At 37.7% G+C, this 24,408-nt stretch overlaps 1 protein-coding gene across 2 annotated transcripts; it reads left to right on the forward strand.

The window, feature by feature from the left end:
- Positions 1 to 292: 292 nt before the first annotated feature.
- stat5b (signal transducer and activator of transcription 5b) lies at positions 293 to 23,831 on the forward strand. Of its 2 annotated transcripts, none has more exons than XM_022685437.2 (19): positions 293 to 450; positions 5,457 to 5,590; positions 5,911 to 6,067; positions 6,958 to 7,047; positions 9,177 to 9,351; positions 10,520 to 10,650; positions 11,225 to 11,376; positions 13,206 to 13,361; positions 14,572 to 14,751; positions 15,534 to 15,621; positions 16,342 to 16,464; positions 16,568 to 16,660; positions 17,527 to 17,733; positions 18,370 to 18,464; positions 18,826 to 18,968; positions 19,701 to 19,856; positions 20,317 to 20,374; positions 20,512 to 20,616; positions 21,840 to 23,831. In XM_022685437.2, the coding sequence occupies exons 2-19, from the start codon at positions 5,463 to 5,465 to the stop codon at positions 21,961 to 21,963; spliced, it is 2,361 nt and encodes a 786-aa protein (XP_022541158.1). In that variant the 5' UTR covers positions 293 to 450; positions 5,457 to 5,462; the 3' UTR covers positions 21,964 to 23,831. The 2 variants fall into 2 exon arrangements, with proteins under 2 accessions (XP_022541158.1, XP_022541159.1); XM_022685438.2 differs by having other exon boundaries at positions 21,843 to 23,831.
- The last annotated feature ends 577 nt before the right edge of the window (positions 23,832 to 24,408 follow it).

Genomic DNA, 24,408 nt, shown 5'->3' on the forward strand with positions numbered 1-24,408 from the left:
TTTATCTGCCAAGGATTTTTTTGTATTTAACTTTTTATTGTTTATTTATTTATTGGACAGAGACATTTGGTTCAGACCCTTTAAATTCTGTAGCTTGTAGCTCCGTCCTGTAGAAGGAGGGGTAGTACTGACCAATCACGACACAGGAGGCGAGGCGCTGTTTGCCATTCGTGCTGACCAATCAGACCAGAGGAGGCGGGGCGCTCTCGACCATTCATGGCGCAGGAGGGCCCAGGAGGCGTGGCGCTGTGTGTTCAGTGTTCAGCCTGCTGTAGGCTCGGTATCGCCCCCTGGAGGGAATCGCTGGTCCCGCTCTGGTCCCTCCTACAGAAACAACAGCAGTCCGGAAAAGTAAAACTCCTAACGTCGCTCTGATGGCAGCAGATTTGTTGCCTTTCTGAAAGTCTGATCTTAATGTATGGGCTGACGGCGTGTCCGCGGTAAAGAGAAGTAAGTTACAGCGGATCGGTGAGCTCCGCCCGTCCCGCTGCTGTGTGCTCTGTGTCTGCGTGAGTTCTGTGGGTTCTGGAAGTTATGTGTTGGTTCTGATTTGAGGGAACCTTTTGCCCACTTTTAGTTTCTGAGTTGAGCTCCTGGAGCTTTACGACAGCGTTTCACTGCCTGTTTAACCAGCGCTGCGTCTTTATTTAGGAGATCTGCGTGTTTATAAACAGCACACTGCACACCTCAGCTCTGTGCGCTCTGAGAAACCCGCTCTGAATGTTTAAATATTCTCAGCAGGTCCCAAAGTTTCATCTGTTTACGAGCTGTCATGACAGGCCGCGCACAGCACACAGCTAGCTAACGCTAAGCTAGCTTAGCTAACTGTTGAAGCTAGCTAAGCTAACTGTTAACACTGCTTGTCGGTAGTTTAGCGTTAGCTTTAGGCTAAAACTGATACATTTAACATTATTCTGTTCCGTTTATTACATATGACCTAGCTAATTTGGCCTGAGCCTATTTTATCGTTGAAGCGCAGCTGCTTCACTGCTACCTTCATAAGTTTAAAGTTCGCTAGTTAGCTTAGCTAACGTTGCTTTACGTTACTAGCCTGGCTGGCCAATAAACGTTTACGCTAGTTAACCTAGCTAGCTAGAGCTGCTTCCACTAATGTCTCGGTAATGTAATTTAAACTGCTTAGCTAGTTAGCTTATATTAACGTAACAACAAGTTAGCAGTTAGCTTAAAAAAAGAAAGCTAACGTGAGCTAGCTAACCCCGAATGCAGTGAAACTCTCTTTGGAAGATGTTTAGCAGGCTAGCTAAGCTAGTAAGTTAGCTAGTAACTCCCCCTGGTTTGCCTGTCAGCAGCTCACAGACTGTTTTTAAAAATATCTGTAAAAAGGTAACCTAACTACCTAGCTGACACGATATGGTAACATTTAAGCAGTTTGGTTAGTTTTATTTTATTTAGCCAAGTTGTTAAATCCCAAGCCTAGGAAGAGAAGAGAAAATTAAAAATGAGTGAAAAGTTGGCAGTTTGGGCTTTGAAACCAGCTTAGCTTGCCGGTGTTCTGTCGAATTATGCTATCCTGTCAAACCATGATACCCTTTTAACTGTAAAAAAAAAATACAAAAGAAGCATCATATTATCGCATGCTCCCAGAAGAAGTCCCAGTAGATGTAGATAGTGTATTTGAATAGCGTAAATCACTATATCATGGTACAGTTATGGCAATAAGAGGTCATTACAAACTGATTTTGTTTTTTTGTTTTGTGCATTATGACTATTGTATTGATTATAATTATTTACATTTACACTTTTGTGCAATGACACAAAAACAATAGATATATTTAAAAAAAACACGAGAAGTAAATAAAAAAATAAGTGTAGGTCAGCGCATGCGCAGTACCTTTAGGAAGCACGTATCGATGGGTAGCATAACTCGACGGAACACCTGTTAGCGTTAGCTTATTCGTTGTTATTATTGGGTTTATTGTAACCTAACTAGCTAGTCAGCTAACCTGAGTTTTTTGAATTATGTAGAATAGCTAGCTGTATTTATGTATTTTAGTAGCAAAAAAAAAAAAAACATAAAGGCAAAATGTAACGTTAGCTTAATCAGACATCCCTCCACAGGTTAGCTAACTAGCTAGCTAACTATTTTAGTTACCCTGTGACTGCGTTTAAAGTCGTTCCCTATTACAGAAATCGTGGGCTAGCTAGTGGACAATATGGTGTGTCAACTAGTGTTCATTATTGCACTATTTCTGTAATAGTTAGTTTGTGAATCTGAACGCAGTGTTGGTTTTAGGAAATGTGGGACTGAACGCTGATGAGCCAAATTTAAGATGTTCAAATCAAGCACTGTTAAGTGTGCCAGTCCAACATGTTGGTGCCATGAGGCAGAAATAAAGATAGTAAAATATGACTAAACTCTGCCCCAGTCACTGTCTCACTCTGAAAGGGGAATTCCCCATAATTTTTTCATAATTTCTGGTTAAGAGATATAACGCTAGCTAAACAGTCATTTAGTGTGGGTTCAGTGTAAATGTACACGTTCACGGCTTAATTTTCTATCCAAAACCACCACAGAGCCTATGCATGCCTTGTGATTTTCAAGTTCTCACACTTACTTTTACTTTTATTTGATTACAGACAGTATAAACCCAATATATTTCATGTTTTATTTTGTTAGCTTCCGTTTGTTTGTTAGTGTCCATCTGATTCTGCTTTTTAGACTTGCACCATATTAAAAAAAAGGTTGAGTGTTATTTAGAGCTGGAATTGAGGCACAAATAACAAATGCCATTCAAATTTCATACTATGCAACATTGAAGTCTTGTGTTAAACATGTGCAGTAGTGGTGTAGATTTTTTGGGATCAGAAGCTTCTGGAGTGGATACAGTTGTTGTGGTTAAAGGAATTAGTATTCTTGATTCTTGAGTATTCTTTTTTTGCAACTTAACTTTTGGCTTTGACTCTTGTCGTCGTGGGTAAATGTAGTTATTTTATTTTGAATGCTGGATGCATCTGAATGTGTAAATTTTCAACAAATTTTTGGCTTGCTTAAAATTAAATGATCGGAATGACTTAAAACCTTATCAGATTGTCTTTACTCTGCAAAAAGATGTGGAATCACTTCTTTATGCCTGACAGTGAAGAAAGTGATTAATCAAATGAATCAGTTACTTTACCTCCTTCGTTCAAAATATATCAGCTCAGCCAAGAACTGTTTAATATTGATAGATTGCTTAATAGGCTTTACCTGTTAGCTAGATTAGCTTCATAGCAATGAACACCAGTTTGCATAATGCGACTGCATGGCTACGTCATCACACATTTCTCAAGCCAGTTAAGATTTTTTTTTTCTTGACGTTAGGGGTGTGCCATATCATATTGTACGCGGTAATACATTTTTCAGTATCGTGAACGATCAGGGTACGAGTTTTTTTGCTGTTTCACACTGTTTTCATTTCCCATTAAATATCTACTAGAGACAGATTATATCTGTCCAGTATCATTAAATGTTTTACTGCAGCCATAGAAATATGGAGGTATATGAAGTGCATTATTAGTATTGTGCAGTAGTGTATCCTTAAAAAAAACAAATCAGTGTTTTGTCATATTGTCAAGAGTATCGTTATCGCAAAAATACCATGAAATATTGTGATATTATTTTAGGGCCATATCGCCCATCCCTACTTGACAGTTAAGTAATGTTAAAAAACAAATGTGAATTCTTATAACTCTCAACATGGTGTATGAATTCATGCCCTTAACAAAAAGAGCCAATCAGCTTGCTAGTTGTGCCGATAGCAGCTGAAGGTCAGCATTAGGGCTGGGCATCGTTTTCAAATGTCTGCTATTTTCAAAGCCACATTAAACGTAGGGTCATTTGTGTTTGGTAGATTATTTGCTCATTGTAAAAATGCTTCTTAGCTTACGTTATTGGAAATCCTGTTATTCTCCCTTTTAAATGGATTTGTGGGATGAGCAGTAGAGCTGTGTATGTGGGATTTGCCTATTACAAAATTCTGGGGTGTTGTCTTCTTGGGACGCCCATTTTGCAGCCGGTCTCTGACCACCCTTCGTTTAGGGGTGTAGGGGTACAGAACATTCACGTTTCGGTTCACACCTCGATATAAACCCCACAGTTTGGTTAGGTTGGTGGAAAAAATGAAGAGGCTGGGCATTCTGTATGGCCACACCTTTAACTTTATAATACAACTGGAACTTCATTATAATCATGCTTTGTTTTTTGGGGTGAAATGTTGTAACAGGGCTCGAGCTCTTTTATAATTAAATGCTTAAAACCAGGGTTTTCTCCCACTGTCATCATGAGAGGCTCCATCTTTTGGATTTTGTTGGAACAAACAAACAATGAGCCTGATTGTGGCACTTTATTAAGAACAAAAACAACAGCATTACAGAGAGAGAGGGAGAGAGGGACAAAAAAAATGGGTGTACCGTGACGGTTTCATAAAGAATACACGTACCGTTACACCCCTACCCCCACTATATGGAACATGGCCTTCATTTTGGAGGTACTAGGGCTCACTCCAAATAATGCGGCTACTTGGTTTTGCTGTATACCAGGTTGAAGATGCCCTCTCGCATGTGTCCTGTCCAGAGCAGTCAAACATGGCATGATGCTGATTCTTGGAGCAGGCATAGACTGACCACTGTAACAGGGCCCATGCTTACAGGTGCTGCCAGTCAAGTGCACCTGGGGGCATCAAAAGCTCAAAACAAGTGTCAATATCAACAGCAATATAAGCTTTTTAGCAATGGCAGGGAAGATTTGGCTAATTTTTCACGGGCGCAACCCACATACTCGGCTCTACTGCTTATCCTTCAGATGCGTTATCCTTACAAATGGGGCTCAATTAAAAAGAAATTAACATGCTTTCCAACAAAATGAGATTTATTGCTAAGAAGCATTACAGTTACAACCAATAACGAATCTACGGAACATACACTTCTGTTGTTTTTTTCTGTGTATATTCATTCTAAAAACAAGATGTCAGTTAGCTCTTTGGACCTTTTTTCTGGCTGTAACAGCTTTTGCTGGCTACCTGAGCAACTGTGGCACTGCTAATAGCTCTGATACAAGAGCTACTTCAAACATAGAGATATCAGAACAAAAATCAGAACTTAGTCTTCATTTACTCATTCATGCATTGCTAAAACAAAGACACGCATAATTAGAACTAAAAAAAAGAGCTGGTGACCTGAAAGAGAGCACAACAGAATCCTCACTAAAAACACCTGATTTATCCACTCGGAATCAGAATGCCTGTTTAAAAGTATTTTCTTTTTTTTTGCATGCTTGGGGCAATTACACATTCTTACCAAAAACATACAGAGGGTCACTTTAAAATGTTGGGCATATTCAGAAACAATTGTTCTTGTCTAGCGATGTATATAAGTATATATGAATCAAATATCCCCATAGCAGCTTGTTTGATGTCTGAATTTGATCTGTTTATTAAGTTAGCAGTGTTTGTCTGCAGGTGGAGATGGCATTATGGATCCAGGCTCAGCAGTTAAAGGGGGATGCACTGCACCAGATGCAGGCACTCTATGGCCAGCATTTTCCCATAGAGGTGCGACACTACCTGGCGCAGTGGATCGAGTCTCAGCCATGGTAAAAATGTATACATTTCTATGCTTAATTTCTAGCAGAAGCTGTTTATATTTTCGGTAGTCCAGTTAGGAGATCGTTACTGTCATAAATCTTGCTGGAAATACAGGTTTGAGGGTGTTTTTCCAGGTAGACAGAACATATCTGATTTGTTGGTGTTTTTATACTGATTATAGTCGATAGAGTTTAATAGCAATAAATATAACATTAATAATAAAAAGTTAAATGAGATCAAGACAATAAGAAATAAAATTTTGCAGAAGCCTTCACCAGTTAGATTTTTAAATGTATATATGTGTGTGTGTGTGTGTCTCTGTTCCCAGGGATGCGATAGATGTGGAGAAACAGCAGGAGGAGTTTAAAGCCAAGCGCTTGCTGGACACTCTGATTCAGGAACTGCAAAGGAAAGCTGAACATCAGATGGGGGAAGACGGGTTCTTGCTAAAAATTAAACTGGGCCATTACGCATCACAGTTAAAGGTAACCACTAGGAGTGTGCCATATCGTATTGTATGCAATAATATCACCAACATTTGTGAATATTATGAACAATATTATACCCTGAAATATTGTGCCATATCTCCCACCCCTAATTATCACATCAGGATACAAATGTTTTGCTGTTTTTAGCAAAAGAAAAATAACACTGTTCTAATATCCTATTAAATATCTAATAGATACAGATAATATTTGTCCAGTATCATTTATTTTACTTTAATCCTGGATATATAAAGATATTTGGAGTGCATTATTAGTATTAGTAATTATTATTAGTATCATGACATTCTGGATCTGGATTGACTTCTGTTACAAACCTGATAAGTCTTTTATTTTTTTAATATCACAGTTAGGGGTGTGCCATATCATGTCATGTCATATATATATTTTTTATTTCGGTGTAATAGTGTATTTAATTCAGCGTTTTTTTTATATCACCAAAGTTGTTATGGCAAAAAAAAAAAAATACAGTGAAACATCATGATATTATTTTAGGGCCGTATCGCCCACCCCTATTACCCACCCTATTTCAGGTAGAGATTGCGTCAGATGATTCAGCTGCAGCAGTGTCAGGATCTTTTTCAGATATTTGGTAAATTATTGCCATTGTTTTTATAATTTTTGGCTGAAACTAAAAATAGAATGTGGCAGTTGAGGAGGTCTAAGCACTGAGCGTGTTACTGAAGCTTGTAGATCACAACGTGCTGGATGTCGTTTTAACTTGTAGTAAGTGTGCAGAACCAAAATGCAAACTTTTTGTTAACAAATCACATTTGATTTTGCATAGAGGGTGAATTCAATAGTAGATCTAATTGTAAGAGACATATATTTTGTTTTTTATACGTATGGTTTTTATTTTTGTGTGTGTTTAGAGTGCATATGACCCTTGTCCCATGGAACTTGTGCGCTGTATCAAACACATCCTCTACACAGAGCAGAGACTAGTACAGGAAGCATCAAATGTAAGTAAAACACACACACACACAAACACAATATTTAGATGGAATTGCAGTAGCTTTCTCGCTGTGTTTAAAGCTGTTTTTAAACATAACGTGGGAAATGGAGAAGAATGAATGCCAAATTGAAAAGCAAACACTTCCCACTTCCTGATTTTTTTGCATGTTTGTTGCACTTAAATGTTTTATAATATCAAACCAATTTAAATATTAGTCAAAGACAACACAGGTGAACACAAAATACTATTTTAAATGAAGGTGTTTATTATTAAGGGAGAAAAAAATCCAAACCTACGTGGCCCTGTGTGAAAAAGTGATCGCCCCCTTGTTACAACATACCGTCACTGATTTCTGACACCTGAGTACACCTGAGTCTCTAGCCACACCCAGGCCTGATTATTGCCACACCTGTTCTCAATCAAGATATCACTTAAATAGGACCTGCCTGACAACAAGTCCAACAAAAGAGATCTTTGGAAGGTGTGTGTCCCAGTACATCTGGTGTAAAAACAAACAAACACTGCATCCCAGAAAAAGAGCATTTTACCAACAGTAAAACATGGTGGTGGTAGTGTGATGGTCTGGGGCTGATTTCCTGCTGTGATAAATGGAACAGTGAATTCTGCTGTCTACCAAAAGGTCCTAAAGGAGCATGTCTGTCCGTCTGTTCGTGACCTCAAGCTGAATCGAACTTGGGTTCTGCAGCAGGACAATGATCCAAAACACACCAGCAAGTCCACCTCTGAATGGCTGAAGAAAAACAAAAGTCTTGACCTGAATCCAATTGAGATGCTGTGGCATGACCTTAAAAAGGCCATTCATCCTCGAAAACCCTCCAATGTGGCTGAATTACAACAATTCTGCAAAGATGAGTGGAGCCAAAATTCCCCCACTACGCTGTAAAAGACTCACTTCAAGTTATCGCAAACGCTTGGTTGCAGTTGTTGCTGCTAAGGGTGGCTCGGCCAGCTATTAGGTTTATATATAATATATAGGGGGCAATCACTTTTTCACACAGTGCCAGGTAATAATATCCCTTAATAATAAACACCTTCATTTAAAAAAACATTTTGTGTTTACCTGTGATGTCTTTGACTGATATTTAAATTGGTTTGATGTTCAGAAACATTTAAGTGTGACAAACATGCAAAAAAACAGGAAATCAGGAAGAGATTTTTCACACCACTGTACAGTAAATGCAGTCCACAAAATACATTGCTTTTCCACACTAACTTGCAGAATATGTGCCAAAATGAAATGCAAAACCCCTACTTACATTACATTTCACTGCACTTGATCCCTTTATTGAAAAGCAATACACAAGCATTTACATTTTTAAAATCACATTTTGAATTCATGTCAGAATTGAACCCAAACCACATTAAAATGCAATCATCTTAACTGCATTGTATTCCACTGTGTGGTGCTTCAATTGTTTTGAATAGTCTGTGTATAATATAATAACAACAACACAATCAACTGCTTCAAATCATTATGAAAAGCATTGGTTGGTAATTTACTTTGTCAGGAGATGTCAGTTATGTTTAAAATGTGGGTAATTATGCTAGAAGATAGAATAGAATTCCTGATACAAAGAAAATATCCATTTACACACATGCTATAACATTTTAAGGCGAAGGTAGGCGCTTTCAGCTATGCGAACTGGGTTTTAATGTAGTTTGGGTAAAAAATGGAGAAAAAAACAGCCAAGTTGTTTTGTACCACCTGCATGCTTTTTCTCTTTCTCTTTTCTCTATCTTATTTACAGATGATATGATTTTTCTCCTAGTTCCCCCATGAGTCTGGAGAGTTTACTGTATTCTTTGCATAACTAAAAAATATCAGATTTTACTGTTTTCAATCTGTTCCACAGAGTATTACAACCTGGTCTGTCACCCTCATCATTAGCATCTAGGCGGAAAAGAATTTCGATGCAGATACAGTTGGTCCACTTACAGAAGAAGCTACAATATGTAAACCAGAAAGCAACAATATGACCTGCGGCTCTATGTGTACTGCAATATTAAGGAAAAAATGCTAAAAAAAAAAAAAAAAAAACTAAAAACATCTGGGACAAACATCTTTCCAGGCTGATATTTTCTGTCTCTGTTTCTTTCGTTCTCTCTCATTGGCAGGCAAGCAGTCCGGGGGTGGGACTGACGGACGGCACGCCACAGAAATACCAGCAAATCAATCAAGCGTTCGAGGAACTGAGGGTGATGACACAGGACACAGAGAATGACCTGAGAAAGCTGCAGCACAGCCAGGAATATTTTATCATTCAGTACCAGGAGAGTCTGAGAATACAGGGTAGGTATTGCATATTACTGTGTAAAGTATTACTGTCTAGAAATGCCTTTAACTGATTACATTTAGTGTCGAGAGTGTTATTCTGCTCAATTGTTCCAGAGAATATAGTTTTACAGCTCAGTGAAGCATGCTTTATACTTCTCTAGGAAGGCATGGTGCCTGGGGGGTTCATATTTATCTGCATGGACTAGACAATTGTGGTTGTGTATGTGTGTGTGCATTTGCACATCTGTGTAGGCATATGAGTATATAAGTATGAAACGTTTAGTATCATGAATGCATTAGAATGTTAGAAGGGTGTCCACAAACATTTGGGTATATAAAGTCAGTTTCCAAGACAAGGATTTAGCCTAGTCCTGGACTACACAGCATTTTAAATAGAGATTTTCTATTGAAATCAAATTATAGTATGTGACAAATCTTAAAAGCTTTATCTCTGTCTAAGAAACCAACCCATTATGTTTTAACTGTTGTCAGATCTGATTTTTAACTACTTCAGTTTCTAGATATCTAAATCCAGGCGGACACTGTGTGATTGTTATTTTATGTTTATGGGATGGATTGTAGAGAGCTCACACTGTGTGATTAATTTTATTGTATTTTTTTAATCGGTTCCATGTTGGAGAGCTCACACTGTGTGTTAGAATTGTTGTCGTGTACGAACAATGCTTGCTGTACGGTGTGACTGACATGCTGTGACATAGGGGCTCACACTGCATAAAATGTAATAGTTGTCCAATCAGAACCCACTACTGAAATTGGGGCGGGGCCATCCATCCATCCATCCATCCATCCATCCATCCTCTACTGCTTTTCCGAAGTTGGGTCGCGGGGGTAGCAGTTCTAGCGAGGAGCCCCAAACTTCCCCGTCCCGGGCAACATCTTCCAACTCCAGGGGTTCCCTAGGCGTTCCCAGTGGAGATGGAATCTCTCCACCTGGTCCTGGGTCTGCCCCATGGTCTCCGCCCAGCTGGACCTGTCAGGAACACCTCCCTTTTTTATTGCCACTCTTCCAAATTTTGTTCCACAAAAAAAATTACAGTTTCATATCTTTATGTTTGGAAGGTTGAAAAGTTCAAGAGGGCCCTATACTTTTGCAAGGCACTGTAAATATTGTCTCACTGTGATTTTGCTTATTTACTCTCTGACTCTGTATCTTTCTCTGTAGCTCAGTTGAGTAGTTTGACGAGTTTGCCACCGGCAGAGCGAGTGCAGAGGGAGACGAGCTTGCAGAGTCGAAAAGCTACTCTAGAGGCGTGGCTAACCCGAGAGGCAAACACCCTGCAGAAATACAGACAGGTAACACACAGCCTGATCAGTATCCACAGATACACTATCCACAGTTTCAGTATCAGCTGATGAACAGCGTCTCTAAACAATGTATCTGTCTGTCTGAGCGTGTCTCTGTCTGTCCTGGCATGTGTTTGTCTGTTTGGACATGTCTGTCTGTCTCTCCCTCTCTGTCTCTTTTTCTGTGTGTGTGTGTGTGTGTGTCTGTGTGTCTCTCTCTGGACATGTGTCTGTCTGTCTGTTTGGGCGTGTGTCTTTTTTGTGTTTGCGTCTGTGTGTCTGGACCTGTGTCTGTCTCTCTTTGAGTGTGTGTCTGTGTGTGTGTGTCTGTGTGTGTGTCTGTGTGTCTCTGTCTCTCTCTCTGGAAAGGTGTCTGTCTGTCTGAGCTTGTTTCTGTCGCTCTCTCTCTCAGTCTCTCTTTCTGTGTGTGTGTCTGTTTTATTTATCTCTTTCTGTCTGTCTGGACATGTGCCTGTCTCTCTCTTGTCTCTCGTCTCTCGTCTCTCTCTCTCTCTCTCTCTCTCTTTTTGTCTTTGTGTATTTACGTGTGTGTGTGTGTGTGTGTGTGTGTGTGTCTATGTAGGACCTAGCAGAGAAACAGCAGAGGACGCTGGCGTTGTTGAGGAAGCAGCAGACAGTGATAGTGGATGATGAGCTGATTCAGTGGAAGAGGCGGCAGCAGCTTGCTGGAAACGGAGGACCTCCTGAAGGATCTCTGGACATTCTTCAGTCCTGGTAAACATGTGTATATTAACAACAAAGCACTAACCTCAATGCTAACCTCGGTTTCAGTTTCATTTTCCCTGCCCACTAGTTAACGGTTTACTGTGGTTAGTTTACAAACCGTTAACTGAGCAGGAAGGATATGTTTCCAGCACGTCTCGAAGCTCAGAGTAGTTTTCCTTTCATTTTGACTAACTGTCAGTGTGAACTGGTTCTATGTCCCACTTTCTAAACCCTTTCTGTTTTCTGTGTGTACTGTATATGTTTTTGCAACCAAATTCATGTTTTAAACTAATATATAACATTTGTTTAACCAGGGTTTACAAACTTTTAAACGTTAAATAGTAAATTTTGTTCAGACGGTCAAACTTGAATGCAGAGAAATTCGTACAGAGCGTCTGTTAATGCGACCAGCATTACAACCAACACCACATGATGAATAATATTATGATTAAATTGCTAGATGTCTGACAGCTCTACTACAACTCTACTTAATGTAATGCAGACTGTCAGTTTCAGCCAAGCCTGTCAATTAGGGGTGTGCAATATCGTATTGTATGCAATAATATCGCCAACATTTTTGAATATCGTGAACGATATCAGACCCTGAAATATCGTGCCAGATCACCCACCTACTACTTTTTTTTTGTTTGTTTTTTTTTGTTACTGTTTTTAGCAAAAAAAAATTCACACTGTTCTCATTTCCCATTATATATCTACTAGTGACAGATTATATTATATTATATTTATATATCATTATATCAGTTATTTTACTTTAATCCTGGATATATGGAGATCAGTGATAGTATAGTTACTTTGAAAAAGTAATCCGATTACTGATTACTGATTACTCCTTTAAAAAGTAATTTAGTTACTTTATGGATTACTTGATTTTAAAAGTAACTAAGTTACTTTACAAGTTACTTTATTAGTTACTTTCAGCAACTGCAGACACCACCTCCCGCCGCCTTAACATAAACATTATAACCAGTTTTGCCAATACTCCCTTTATTGAAAAATGCATTTTTAATAGCAACAATGTATCTCTTGACACTTTATGTTGAACTATTTCCTGAAAAAAAAAATCTCTTGAATGAATTTAACATAAATAATTGTTTTTATAAAAAATAAAATATGGTCTTTCTTGATTTCACTTAACATAAATACTTGTTTTTATTAAAAAATATAAAATAAAGAAAGTCTTTCTTGACCTGACATATTTAAACACTTTAAATCTTAACATTGAACCTGTTGTTCTCAGCAGGGCAGCAAGGAGTGGTTTTACAAAACAAAACCGTGTATATGGTCTACTTTTGTTATTTTGGTCTGGTTTTATTTTATAATCACATGTTAAGAACGAAACAGTGGAGTGGTGTGAGTAAACCAGTGGTTGTACCTCATTAACAGAAGCTTGAACTAAATCAATCACTTGATTTTCTAAGGGTAACTTAAGGTAACATTTTCTAAGGGAAATTAAAATGTGCTAATAATGGAAAGACTGGCGATAGAAAGACATTTGTACACATCATATTGCAATCAGTCAACAAAGGCACTAAGACCTGTGGTGGATTTATTTTTGGCTGTTGTTGCATTGTCCCAGTTATATATTGTCACTAACTAAGTCCAGGGCTAGCCTAGCCTGTTAAATGTATTATTTAAGCAAAGCAATAATATTTACACCTGGTCTGAACTGCAAGTTCCCCTGTGGAGAGTGCATTTGTTGTTAAAAAATGATAAACGTCTGAATTGTCGAATTATGTGGTCTCCATTACAAATGAACCATCTCTCCAGACCCTGAAACAGTGTGCCGGTTCTGATGGGTATTTATGTTTGTATTATAGGTGTGAGAAGTTGGCAGATATGATCTGGCAGAACCGGCAGCAAATTCGGAGGGTTGAGCACCTAACACAGCAGCTGCCCATTCCAGGCCCTACAGAAGACCTGCTTAAAGAACTAAACGCCACAGTCACAGACATCATATCCGCTCTAGTCACCAGGTGAGAGAGAGCGAGAGACAGAGTGTGATCTCTGTATATCAAAACCAAAAGCTATTCAAGAGTTGCAGCACATTTACACTGGAAAGCTTTCTCGTACTCTTCATAGTCTACAGCTCTGGAAAAAAAATAAGTGACCAACTGAAAATGATGAGTTTCTTTGATTTTACCAAATTAAAAACCTCTGAAATATAATCAAGAGGAAGATGGATGATCACAAACCATCAAACCAAGCTAAACTGCTTAAGTTTGTGCACCAGGAGTATAAAGTTATCCAAAAGCAGTGTGTAAGACTGGTGGAGGAGAACATGCCAAGATGCATTAAAACTGTGAATAAAAACCAGGGTTCTTCCACCAAATATAGATTTCTGAACTCTTAAAACTTTATGAATATGAACTTGTTTTCTTTGCATGATTTAAGGTCTGAAAGTTCTGTGTCTTTTTTGTTATTTTAGCCATTTGTTATTTTTTGCAAAAAAAAAAAAAAAACTCTAAATGACAATATATTTATTTTAATTTTGGAAGAATGTTGATTTTACTGAAACATATACCTATAAATAACAAAATCAGATAAACTGATCAGAGAAACTGAAGTGGTCTCTTTATTTTTTCCAGAGCTGTATATTATGATTTCTATAGAACATTTATAATTTGTTAGTAATCCAATTAACATGTTTACATGAGCTTGGGTAATCAGATAATAAGGGGAAAACTTGGTTTATTTAAGTAGGTAAGTCTTCAGATTTTTGCTTTGTAACCAGCCAGTAAAGTAACAGAGTAAGGCGTGATTTAACCATCAGATCAAGCTCAAACTTCATGCCATCCTTTTTTTTTTAAATAACTACAGTCACAGTGTAAACATGCATCAGACAGAAGATGAAGACTTTTAAAAATCCTTAGGTTTCAGCATTTTTTCCAACAGTTTTTTGTCAAATACCTATATACTATGTTCGGTTTTCACACATGCCTAGACTAAGGCCATTTATATTTATTTTGTATAAACTATTTAGGTTTTTTTGTAAGTGTGCATTAGCATTTGCTGGAATGACTGGCTTTGATTACGCAGATGCTGGAATTATGCAGATACTGAAATGATTCCCTCTCAATAAAGAGAAAACATAATATGTTGTGTAGTTTATGAAAAGCCAATCAATATGCTTTCAGTAGCACATTCAGATCTTTAATCATGTTGTGAATGGTCGTCTCTCCACAGTACCTTCATAATAGAGAAGCAGCCTCCGCAGGTGTTGAAGACGCAGACGAAGTTTGCAACGACGGTGCGTCTGCTGGTAGGAGGGAAACTAAACGTCCATATGAACCCTCCTCAGGTCAAAGCTACTATCATAAACGAGCAGCAGGCCAAAGCCCTGCTGAAGAACGAGAACACCAGGAAGTGAGTCAAACACGTTAACAGAACCAGCACTACTGAGTGTCATTTTGTCATTTTGCTCAATGCTGGGGGTTGTGATTTTGAGCAACATTAAATAAAAAATGAAGCCCATCAGGAAAATTGTGTTCTGCCCAACCAAAAAATCTGAGCTATATACACTACTGGTCAAAAGTTTTAGAACACCCTGATTTTTGTCATATAAGTTCTTCAGGTGTACTGAATAACCTGAAATAGTACAAAATCCTTTATACAAAATTGATACAAATAATTTATATTATGAATTTTATACAAATAATCTGCAAGGGCATTTAAAGAAGACAAATTAACAACTAAAATCTGAAAAAGTAATTTTAGTATTGAAAAAAACAAATATTATATTATAAAAATATAATTTAAAAAAATGAGAAATCATAGTTTTTTGTTTTTTTTTAAACAAACTGAACTTTGGAAATGTATTTTAAAACATGTCAAATTGCAAAGCTGTTGTAGTAAAACAGTGCTGGAACAGATGAAGTTATTGCACTTTCAAAAACTAGAAAAAGACTCCGGCTGACCCACATGGCAACAGCACCTTAAGCTTAACACTGGACTCAGTCTCAGTTTCAGCATGGAAGAGAAGAATTAGAGGTCTGACCGCTGAAGTGCAGTAATAAAGTCATTGCAAAGATGAGAAAATAAAAAACAGGGGTGTTCTACAACTGTTGACCTGTAGAGTAAGTGTATGTATAATATGACTAATAATGATTTAAATCCTTTAAATCGTCCTCTGTGCTGTTCTGTTTCAGTGACAGTAGTGGAGAGATCCTGAACAATAACTGTGTGATGGAGTACCACCAAACCACAGGCACCCTCAGCGCACACTTTAGAAACATGGTGAGTGAGATAAGAAATTAATGTATTTAGCTTCAGAGTGACAGATCAATACAATAGGTAGTAAAAAAAAAACATATTTACAAAAAACGAGTCGATCAGGAAAAGCACTGTGTATACATCAACCCGTGAATTAGTATTCATGGCCAATCAGAGGCGATATGTTTACATGTGTGAATATTCATGAGCAAGAGCCGGAATCCTATGCAAACCCCCCACTGTTATACCGGCTTACCGGAACCCTTTTTTTTTTTAATATACAAAAGACAGCTCACATGGCATTATTTTATACTAAACACCACAACTAGACACTTGTTAATGATAAAAAAAAAAAAACGATGGAATGAAAATGTAAATTATTTCAGATGTGGTCTGATTAAATACTGGGTAGAGAATGTGTGTAAAAATGCTTCCTCTGCTGCTTTAACAAAAGGTCTCAGAGACTAGTTTTGAAACTGTATCTTCTAAAGCAATCAATCCAGGATCTTAATACTACCACCACCATGTTTTTTACATTCAGTGCAATGTTTTTTTTTTTTTTTTTTTTTTTTTTTTTTACTGAAATTGTGTTAATTTAACGGCAGATGTAACTGGACACAAACCTTCTAAGCAGTTCCACTTTTGTTGCATCATTCCAAAGAATATTTACCATATTTTAAGTCCTGGGGATGTTTTCAAATGCACTCCTTTAATAATCGGATCAATATTTCTCTCCCCCACCAGTCTTTAAAGCGTATCAAGCGCTCGGACAGGCGTGGTGCCGAGTCAGTGACTGAGGAGAAGTTTACGGTTCTGTTTGAGTCTCAGTTCAGCGTGGGAGGAAATGAGTTAATGTTTCATGTCAAGGTGATATTTTAATTTTAATAATTGTTAATCATAATATACTGCGTTTGTCATATAATGAGAGAATCTTAATATAATTATTACCTTTTTTATTTTGGTGATACAGACATTATCTCTGCCTGTTGTGGTTATCGTTCATGGAAGTCAGGACAACAATGCCACAGCAACAGTGCTGTGGGACAATGCTTTTTCAGAGCCGGTAAGTGTTTGTGGGTTTTGCTCATTTAAGTGTTTTGTGCACATGTTTTGAATATATAGATGGTTGTAGTTGTTTACACACTAAGAGCACGGTATGTGCAGCATTCACTGCTCACAGCCGTGACACTCCATTTAATACATCTGTGCTGCACGTCCCAACTTTTAAAAACACTGTTTAAAAGCACGGTGGTAAAGTTTCAGTATTCAGTGGTAAAACTGCTGTAAACTGCACAGATATACTCGCTGGAACACAGAATCTTCTCGCTATATTTAATTTATGGCTCCCGCACCAGACAGCTCTGACCAATCAGAGGAGACTGTGTGCTTGCGTGGTTTATTGGTGCACATTTTGGTGTGTATATTTTTTATACCTATGTGAATCCAAACCAATCAGAGGGAGAAAACACTCTTAAGTAAACAAACCCATCAACTGATCCAGCAAATTAAATTCTTATTCAGAAACTCTTACAACCAAGCTGAGATTTTTACAATAAAGGGCAAAATAAAAGTTTCCTCTATTCAATTTATCATGCATTCTTTGGATGCACCCCACACTGGCTTCCCATTCATCTTCCCTCAAACATACAAGCATATATTAGTATTTTAATTAACTCCACTACAATGAATATAATTGCATTTTACATATCTTACAATAATTCTTTATTTAAACAAACTTGTCTTACAAAGAACAAGTGCGATTAATGACAGAATATTGTGATTAAATCTGATTAAAAAAAGATCAGATGCCACTACTCTTAACCTATTACAATAACATAGAAGGTGACCTATGTTTATGTCATGCTCCCCTTGCTGTAGTAAATTGATTTTTAAAATGAAATAAAACATTTTTCTGTTTGTTCGTTGTAGGGTCGAGTTCCCTTCGCTGTTCCTGATAAGGTGACGTGGCCGCAGCTGTGTGAAGCTCTGAATATGAAATATAAATCGGAGGTGCAGAGTGATCGTGGGCTTTCAGAAGAAAATCTAGTTTTCCTTGCCCAGAAAGCGTTCAGCAGCTCCAGCAACAACCCTGAAGATTACCGGAACATGACCATGACCTGGTCCCAGTTCAACCGGGTAACTGCTGAACTCATTAACATTACCTGTAGCTTTCTAGTAATAACATGTACACATACACACACGGTGTGCTTGCATTTTGTTAAGAAGTGCAGTGCAGTCATTTTGTTTAAAAGGGGGCTTTTAAACAGCAAAGAAGAATTTAAATGTTAAAACCTCTGTAAAAAGTTTTCAATACCAATAACCAAGGTAAGACGAATACACACTTCAGAAACAAGTAATGTTTTCAGATATTTTAGATTAAAAAGATAAAATGTCGCTATGTAAAATCACGATTACTCCATCTTGATAATCGCATTGAAATAGCAATTTGATTTAACCGAATTAATCGTGAAAAAATCGCCCCGCACTAGAGGTGTAAACCAAAAAAAAAACAATATATAAGATCCATAGTGGACATACTGGTAAACCTGTCAAATAACTGTTAAATAACTGTTGTTAAAAGATATTAGTTCTTAACTGAGCATATTCTTATAGTGTCTGATCACACACCTTGATGATTTTAAGTGTTAGTGCAGAAAATATTCTACATAAACACTATCATATGTATAGTGTATTTGTTTTGCCATTCTTTTTGAGAAGTACGTTTTTTTAGATATAATCATTCTGCCAACTGAATATTGTGATGTTTTACAGGAAAGTTTACCAGGTAGAAATTTTACCTTCTGGCAGTGGTTTGATGGGGTCATAGAGCTTATGAAGAAACATCTCAAGTCTCACTGGAATGATGGGTGAGTCTGCAGTTTATCAAAAGAAAGCGTTTAGAATTTTTAATGTAGTTATGCTGGAAATATGAAACTAACACTGTAAAAATGTAATTTTAATTGTTTTTTAAATTATACACATAAAGAATCTGCCATAATATTTACAATATCAACTTATCGTACAATAAATGGACACTACCTCAATAATATTAAATAATTGTGATATCAAAGGACCTTCAACTTTCCTTTACAGCAACTGTCATCTTTTCCATATCTGTGAATTGGTTCTTTTATCCATGTCATATTTTCTGCAAGTAGCAGGTAGCAGTCTCTTTTAGTAAACTGTCAATAAGCAGTTAAACATGTGCATGTGTGTAATTTGTTGCAGGGCGATACTGGGTTTCCTCAATAAGCAGCAGGCGCAGGATATGCTGTTATCCAAACCTAACGGCACGTTCCTGCTGCGCTTCAGTGACTCGGAGATCGGAGGCATCACCATCGCATGGGTGGCAGAAAACCCCAACAAAGCAGGTACAATTAACCAATCAATTAATTAAAGGAGAAATACAGTGTGAACTTGTGGACTTGGGGTTAGTGAAACACATAAGTAAGAACTTCTGGAAAATAGCCCACCTCTATTCTCCCCCAGCATTCTGAAATACATTTGTTATTTGTTTTGTCAAAATATTTATTTCTCTATTTCTTTATTTAGTTCATTTTTGATTGTACTAGTTTGAGCTGCATTACATTAGTAGGCACACGACTGAGTGAGCGCCGAGAAATCCCCGATTTGCCTGCGGGCGGAGTTTTTGTCGGCGATCAATGGAAAACTGTCGATGACTGAAAAACTGGGCTAAAATTGTGTAGTGTGAACCTGGTGTAAGTCAAACAATTGTTTAGGAAAAGGGAACAGATTGCAAAATTAATTCTGTGGAAACAAAATATAAAAAATGCTGAAAATATCTTTTATAATATTCATGAATTGCTTTGTTAATGGTGTTAAAATAGTCTATGCCTATGCTTCTATCACAAGTATTTTAAGCCAGTATTGTATTTCGGAATGCTTGGGGCAAATGGAAGTAAGCTATACCCCAAGTCCATTCCAAGTTTTCCTTTAATCAAGGCAAAATTGAACAGCAGGCCGAAACAGGTGAAATCTGACTGTAAGAACAAAATATAATGATCAAAGCATAAGTTTTATTTAACATTTATTTTATTTAATAAAATAAATGTTCTTTACTCTGCCCTGTCCTCTTCTTGCAGGAGAGCGAATGGTGTGGAATCTGATGCCCTTCACCACAAAAGACTTCTCCATCCGCTCTCTGGCTGACCGCATCAGTGACCTGAACCACCTGCTGTTCCTTTACCCCAACCAACCTAAAGATGAAGTTTTCTCTCGCTACTGCACCCCACCCAACTGTACGCCACCTTTCCTATGAGTATAAATGAGGGGAAGAAAAGGTTTGGTCAGATGGTTTCCTGTTCAGTTCTGTGAGCACCTCCTTGTGCACACATGTAGTTGTTTTTTCCTGTTTGCAGCATGCCTGTTCCAATTAATCAGCTCATTAAAAAGTTGAAGTTGGTATGTCTGAGCAGGAAAACTGTAACATGTGCAGGAGCGCAGGTGGTCCTGCAGAACCTGGGTGTGGGGAAACACTGCTGAAGTGATTTGTTTATATTATTTATATTGTTGTAGTTGATCTGAAACAGCATTGAACTCTTGAATGTTTGTAGCCTTTTGCATTTAGTACTATAAGCATGTATAGGTCTCTTTTCCTCTGAATTGCACTTTAAACTCCTGTGCTTGTTTTATTGTAGATTTTATGTTGTATTTGTTTATGTTTTATTGTATTATAATTTTTTTTGTTTTGATCTCCAGCGAAAGCTGTAGGCGATGGCTATGTCAAACCAGAGATCAAGCAGGTGGTGAAAGTGGAGTAAGTATGCCTGCATGTGGTTTTAAATACTCTATATACACTTAGATTAGTTTTAAATGTGATAATGCTAAGTGAGCTTTCTATAGTGCCTTTAAAATGCACAAGGTTTATGACGAATTTTGTGTTTTTTCCTTTAGGTTTTCATCAAATTCTGATCAGTCCGCTGGAAACTCCAGCTTCATGGACCATGCTGCTTCGCCAACTGTCAGTCAACAAAACAGCTTTCCAATCTACCCTACAATGTAAGCATTTATTCAAGGAATATTTCATCATTTACACATCATTTTCACATTTTACATGTGACTGTATGTTATTATTAGGACAGAACGTGTTGCTGTAATGGGGTGGACAGCAAAAATATTGCATTATTGTTTAAACTGTTTGTTAGTATTGTACGTTTCACATTCACTGTTTGTGTGTACACTGATATACACCTAGGTGTGGCAAGAGGTTAATGCTCTTAATTTACTCTTTATTTATTTATCCTAAGCCCTTTTCGAATAGGCCAAGTCAGTCATTTTTATGGACTGCTCTTCACTGTGTCAGTAAAGCCTTTCCACTTCTGTAAATCTCCTGAGAAGGTTTGCTTGGTGTGCATCATAGTTTAATTTCTTGTGGCTATTTGCGATTAGTAGAACCTAACAAGTAAAAAAAATGGAACTTTGTTTATGTACAGGAAGTCGTTTTTGCAAAAAAAACAGTGTCCTCATATAGATAAAGTAGTTTGTTTTAATATTTAAAAATGATTCTTGCTAGGGGCTACCAGTGGTCCAGCGGACTAAGGCGCTGCAACTATGATTAAGAGATCGCCGGTTCGGATCCTGTTCATGTAGCTTGCTATCAGCTAACAGAGCCCCAAGAGAGCACAATTGGCCTTGCTTTCTCCGGGTGGGTAGATGGAGCTCTTTCCCCACATCACTCTAAAGGGTGATGTCGATCAGCACAAGGCGTCTGTGAGCTGATGTATCAGATCCGAGTTGCTGCGCTTTCCTCTGAGCGCACTGTGATGCCACTCAGCAATGCTACTGCTATCAGCAGCAGTTCAAAAAGAGGCAGAGTCTGACTTCACATGTATCGGAGGAGACATGTGCTAGTCTTCACCCTCCTGGTGTGTTGGGGCATCACTAGTGATAGGGTAGTCCTAATGAGTGGGTTGGCTAATTGGCTGTTTACATTGGGAGAACATTTTTATTTGGCCCATGTTTCGGTCTGGACTGGCTGGAGAATTTTTTTTGGGATTCCCACCATCTTGTTGAGTGTATTGTTGTCATGTGACCAATAGTTGGTATGGACTGTGTCTCCATATAAGGCCAAAGTGCCTCAAGAGGTTAAACAAGGTGTAAAAGTAACTCAGGAGGAGTCAAAATCTCAGGGCTTCGGATGATCCTATTTTTAAAAGAATGTCTCTTTTCAGATTCTGCAGATGAATACAGTGTGTTTTGTTTCTGTGTGTGTCTCGCTGTAGCAGTGACCCTATGTTGGACCCTGAGGGAGAGTTTGATCTGGAGGAAACGATGGACATGGCCCGGCAGGTGGAGGAGTTCCTGCGACAGCCGTCCGAACCTCAGTGGAGCGGGCAGCAGTCGTGACCATTAACCTGGAAGTCTCACAAACCTCTCAACCCAACTACAGAAGCACCCCAAGGGATTCCATTCCGTCTTTTGTTCAGTGTTTTAACAAATGTGAACGTTTTAGGATCGCTTGTTAACGTTTTTTAATGACTCTGCAATGTGATCGTAACTGTCTCTGCTTTTTTTTTTGTTTTGTTTTGTTTTTGTTTGTTTTGCATGACAATTATGTGCGTCGTTACTAGCCAACGGACCAGCTTTGAAGGTAGGCGAATAACAATCGTGTTGTTTTCTAACCTTGAAAACCTCAAAAATTGAGAATTATAACTCTTTTAAGCAGCACTTAAAAGAAAAGAAATGCTGTACTGTGTTTCTGACCTAAACTCTATAGTATCAGTACCTTACAATGCAAATGTTGTGTTTACTTATTAAAGGTTTTTAGGTAATACATGCAGAATGTACTTGACCTCAAGTATATAAATTCTTATATAAATACTTCAGCATCAAAATAGTATTTCTAAGTAATATTTCCAAAAAAAATCATTGTTTGCCATTGTTTGCCATATGGCTTTGCTGTAACTTTTGGAAGTAAAGATAAAACATCCTTTAACTTTGTAGTAGTGTACATTCTTACAGTGCATCTAAAGGTATTTGCTGTAGTTGAAATCTATCACCATGGACCTCCTAATGTGTGGAACAGATGTTTGCTACCATATTTTTCGGAATTATAAGGTGCATTTTACCAAAAAGTGACCGTGCGTCTTATAATCCAGTGCACCTTATGTATGAATTCTACAAGTCAGGTATTAAGGAGCAGTAATACAGCGTTATAAGGGTGAGTTTTTTTTCTTCAATGAAGTTTCTCCAGCACTAAGGCTGGGTGCAGCAGCATTAGCCAGTAACTGCAGCGCTAGCTCTTTAAGCAGTTCAGAGTTGAGTTTATCTGACCGTAGTCTGTGCAATTACTATTAATTGAAACAAGCTACATGGGACAAACTGCTAGCTAATAGTGCCCTGGGTTACTGGACCACTCAGGGTTCTTCAGTCTCCTGCTATCGGGCACCATTACCTAGGGCTAAATGCAGCTGGCTAGTGCTCACCTTTGGACAAAATACTGGAAATCTATGCTTACTGTAAATAAACGGAAGTGCTTTACTCACCCAACTAAACAGTTTTCAGAAGAGCAATCTGTGTAGATTAACATCCAGCGCTCATTTGACTTTGAAAGAAAGTCTTTTTTTTTAAGAATTACAGTTTTGTTTACTTCGTCGCCCCCAGTGTTAAGACCTGCTGAATTAGAAGGGAAACATGGCGACACTCTTGTTCACTTTAAAGTATTCATTCTTACTAGTGTTGCTTAATGCGCCTTAAATCTGGTACACCTTAAATTATGAAAGTAGACCAGAAAATAGACGCACACCGATGGTGTGCCTTATAATCCGAAATATATGGTTAATTTTAAAAATACGAAAAATAAATAATATTAACATACATTCTTAAAAGATTTAATACAAACTTTAGCAATCAACGCCACACATATTGTGCATCAAATGAACTGAAATAAAAACTGAATATTTCAGATTGAAATCTCTTCACATGGTAATGGGTACAGTAGAGCTTCGGTTTGAAACACTGTGTACTCTGCACCGCTGCTTTAAAAAGAGAATGTTGGCCATTTGTTCACTTTTCTTTAAGCAACAAAAGTCTGTTGTGTCTAACAGTTGATGCCATTAGGTTTTGTTGCATTTACTTATCTGAAAAACAGGTCATGTGCTCCACACTATGCAGCACTTTAGTATCTCCTAACTGCTGTTGGAGATTTCACTCAAACTATGAGAATCTGACCATTCATGAGATTTCAATGAAAAGGGAGCTTTTTTTTTCCCCCCCCCAATATTTTCAAAAAAAAAAAAAAAAAAAAAAAAAGGAATGTAGGTTGCGTTATTAAATGAAAGACCTCACACCCAGTTTGACCTCAAGACCTCAGTCCTTACTCCTTGGAGTGTTTTTATTTTTTATTTGATTCTGCGCCATGTGTGAAGTATCAGAGAAATGCATGGTTTATCTACTACATGAATGTAAATAAGGCAGTAATTTGGCAAAAAAAAAAAAAATTGAAAATTAAATTTCAAGTGGGATTGATCAGCCAGGACATATTCAGTGTCTTAAGTTTGTCCCTTTAGTTTTGCACTGGAGCTAAAAGGATAATGTTACACTAGCTAACACGTACATTTTAGAAGTTAACTTTTAAGTTTAGAGCATGCATTCTTCTGTCCTTTTCAGGAGTTGCTTCTTTCGAATTTGGAGAAATTTGTTAGACAACATGGTTCGTTGGTTTGTGATAAGTTGCTTTTAACCCATAAAATGCCATACCTATTTTTAAATATTGATTATAAACTTCAAAATTTAATCAGATAAATTTAGTGAGCAGCTCATTCCTCTTTGTTTCTTATTGTGGCTACATGA

The sequence above is a fragment of the Astyanax mexicanus genome, chromosome 15 (assembly GCF_023375975.1).
Source record: "Astyanax mexicanus isolate ESR-SI-001 chromosome 15, AstMex3_surface, whole genome shotgun sequence".
Lineage (NCBI taxonomy): Eukaryota > Metazoa > Chordata > Actinopteri > Characiformes > Acestrorhamphidae > Astyanax > Astyanax mexicanus.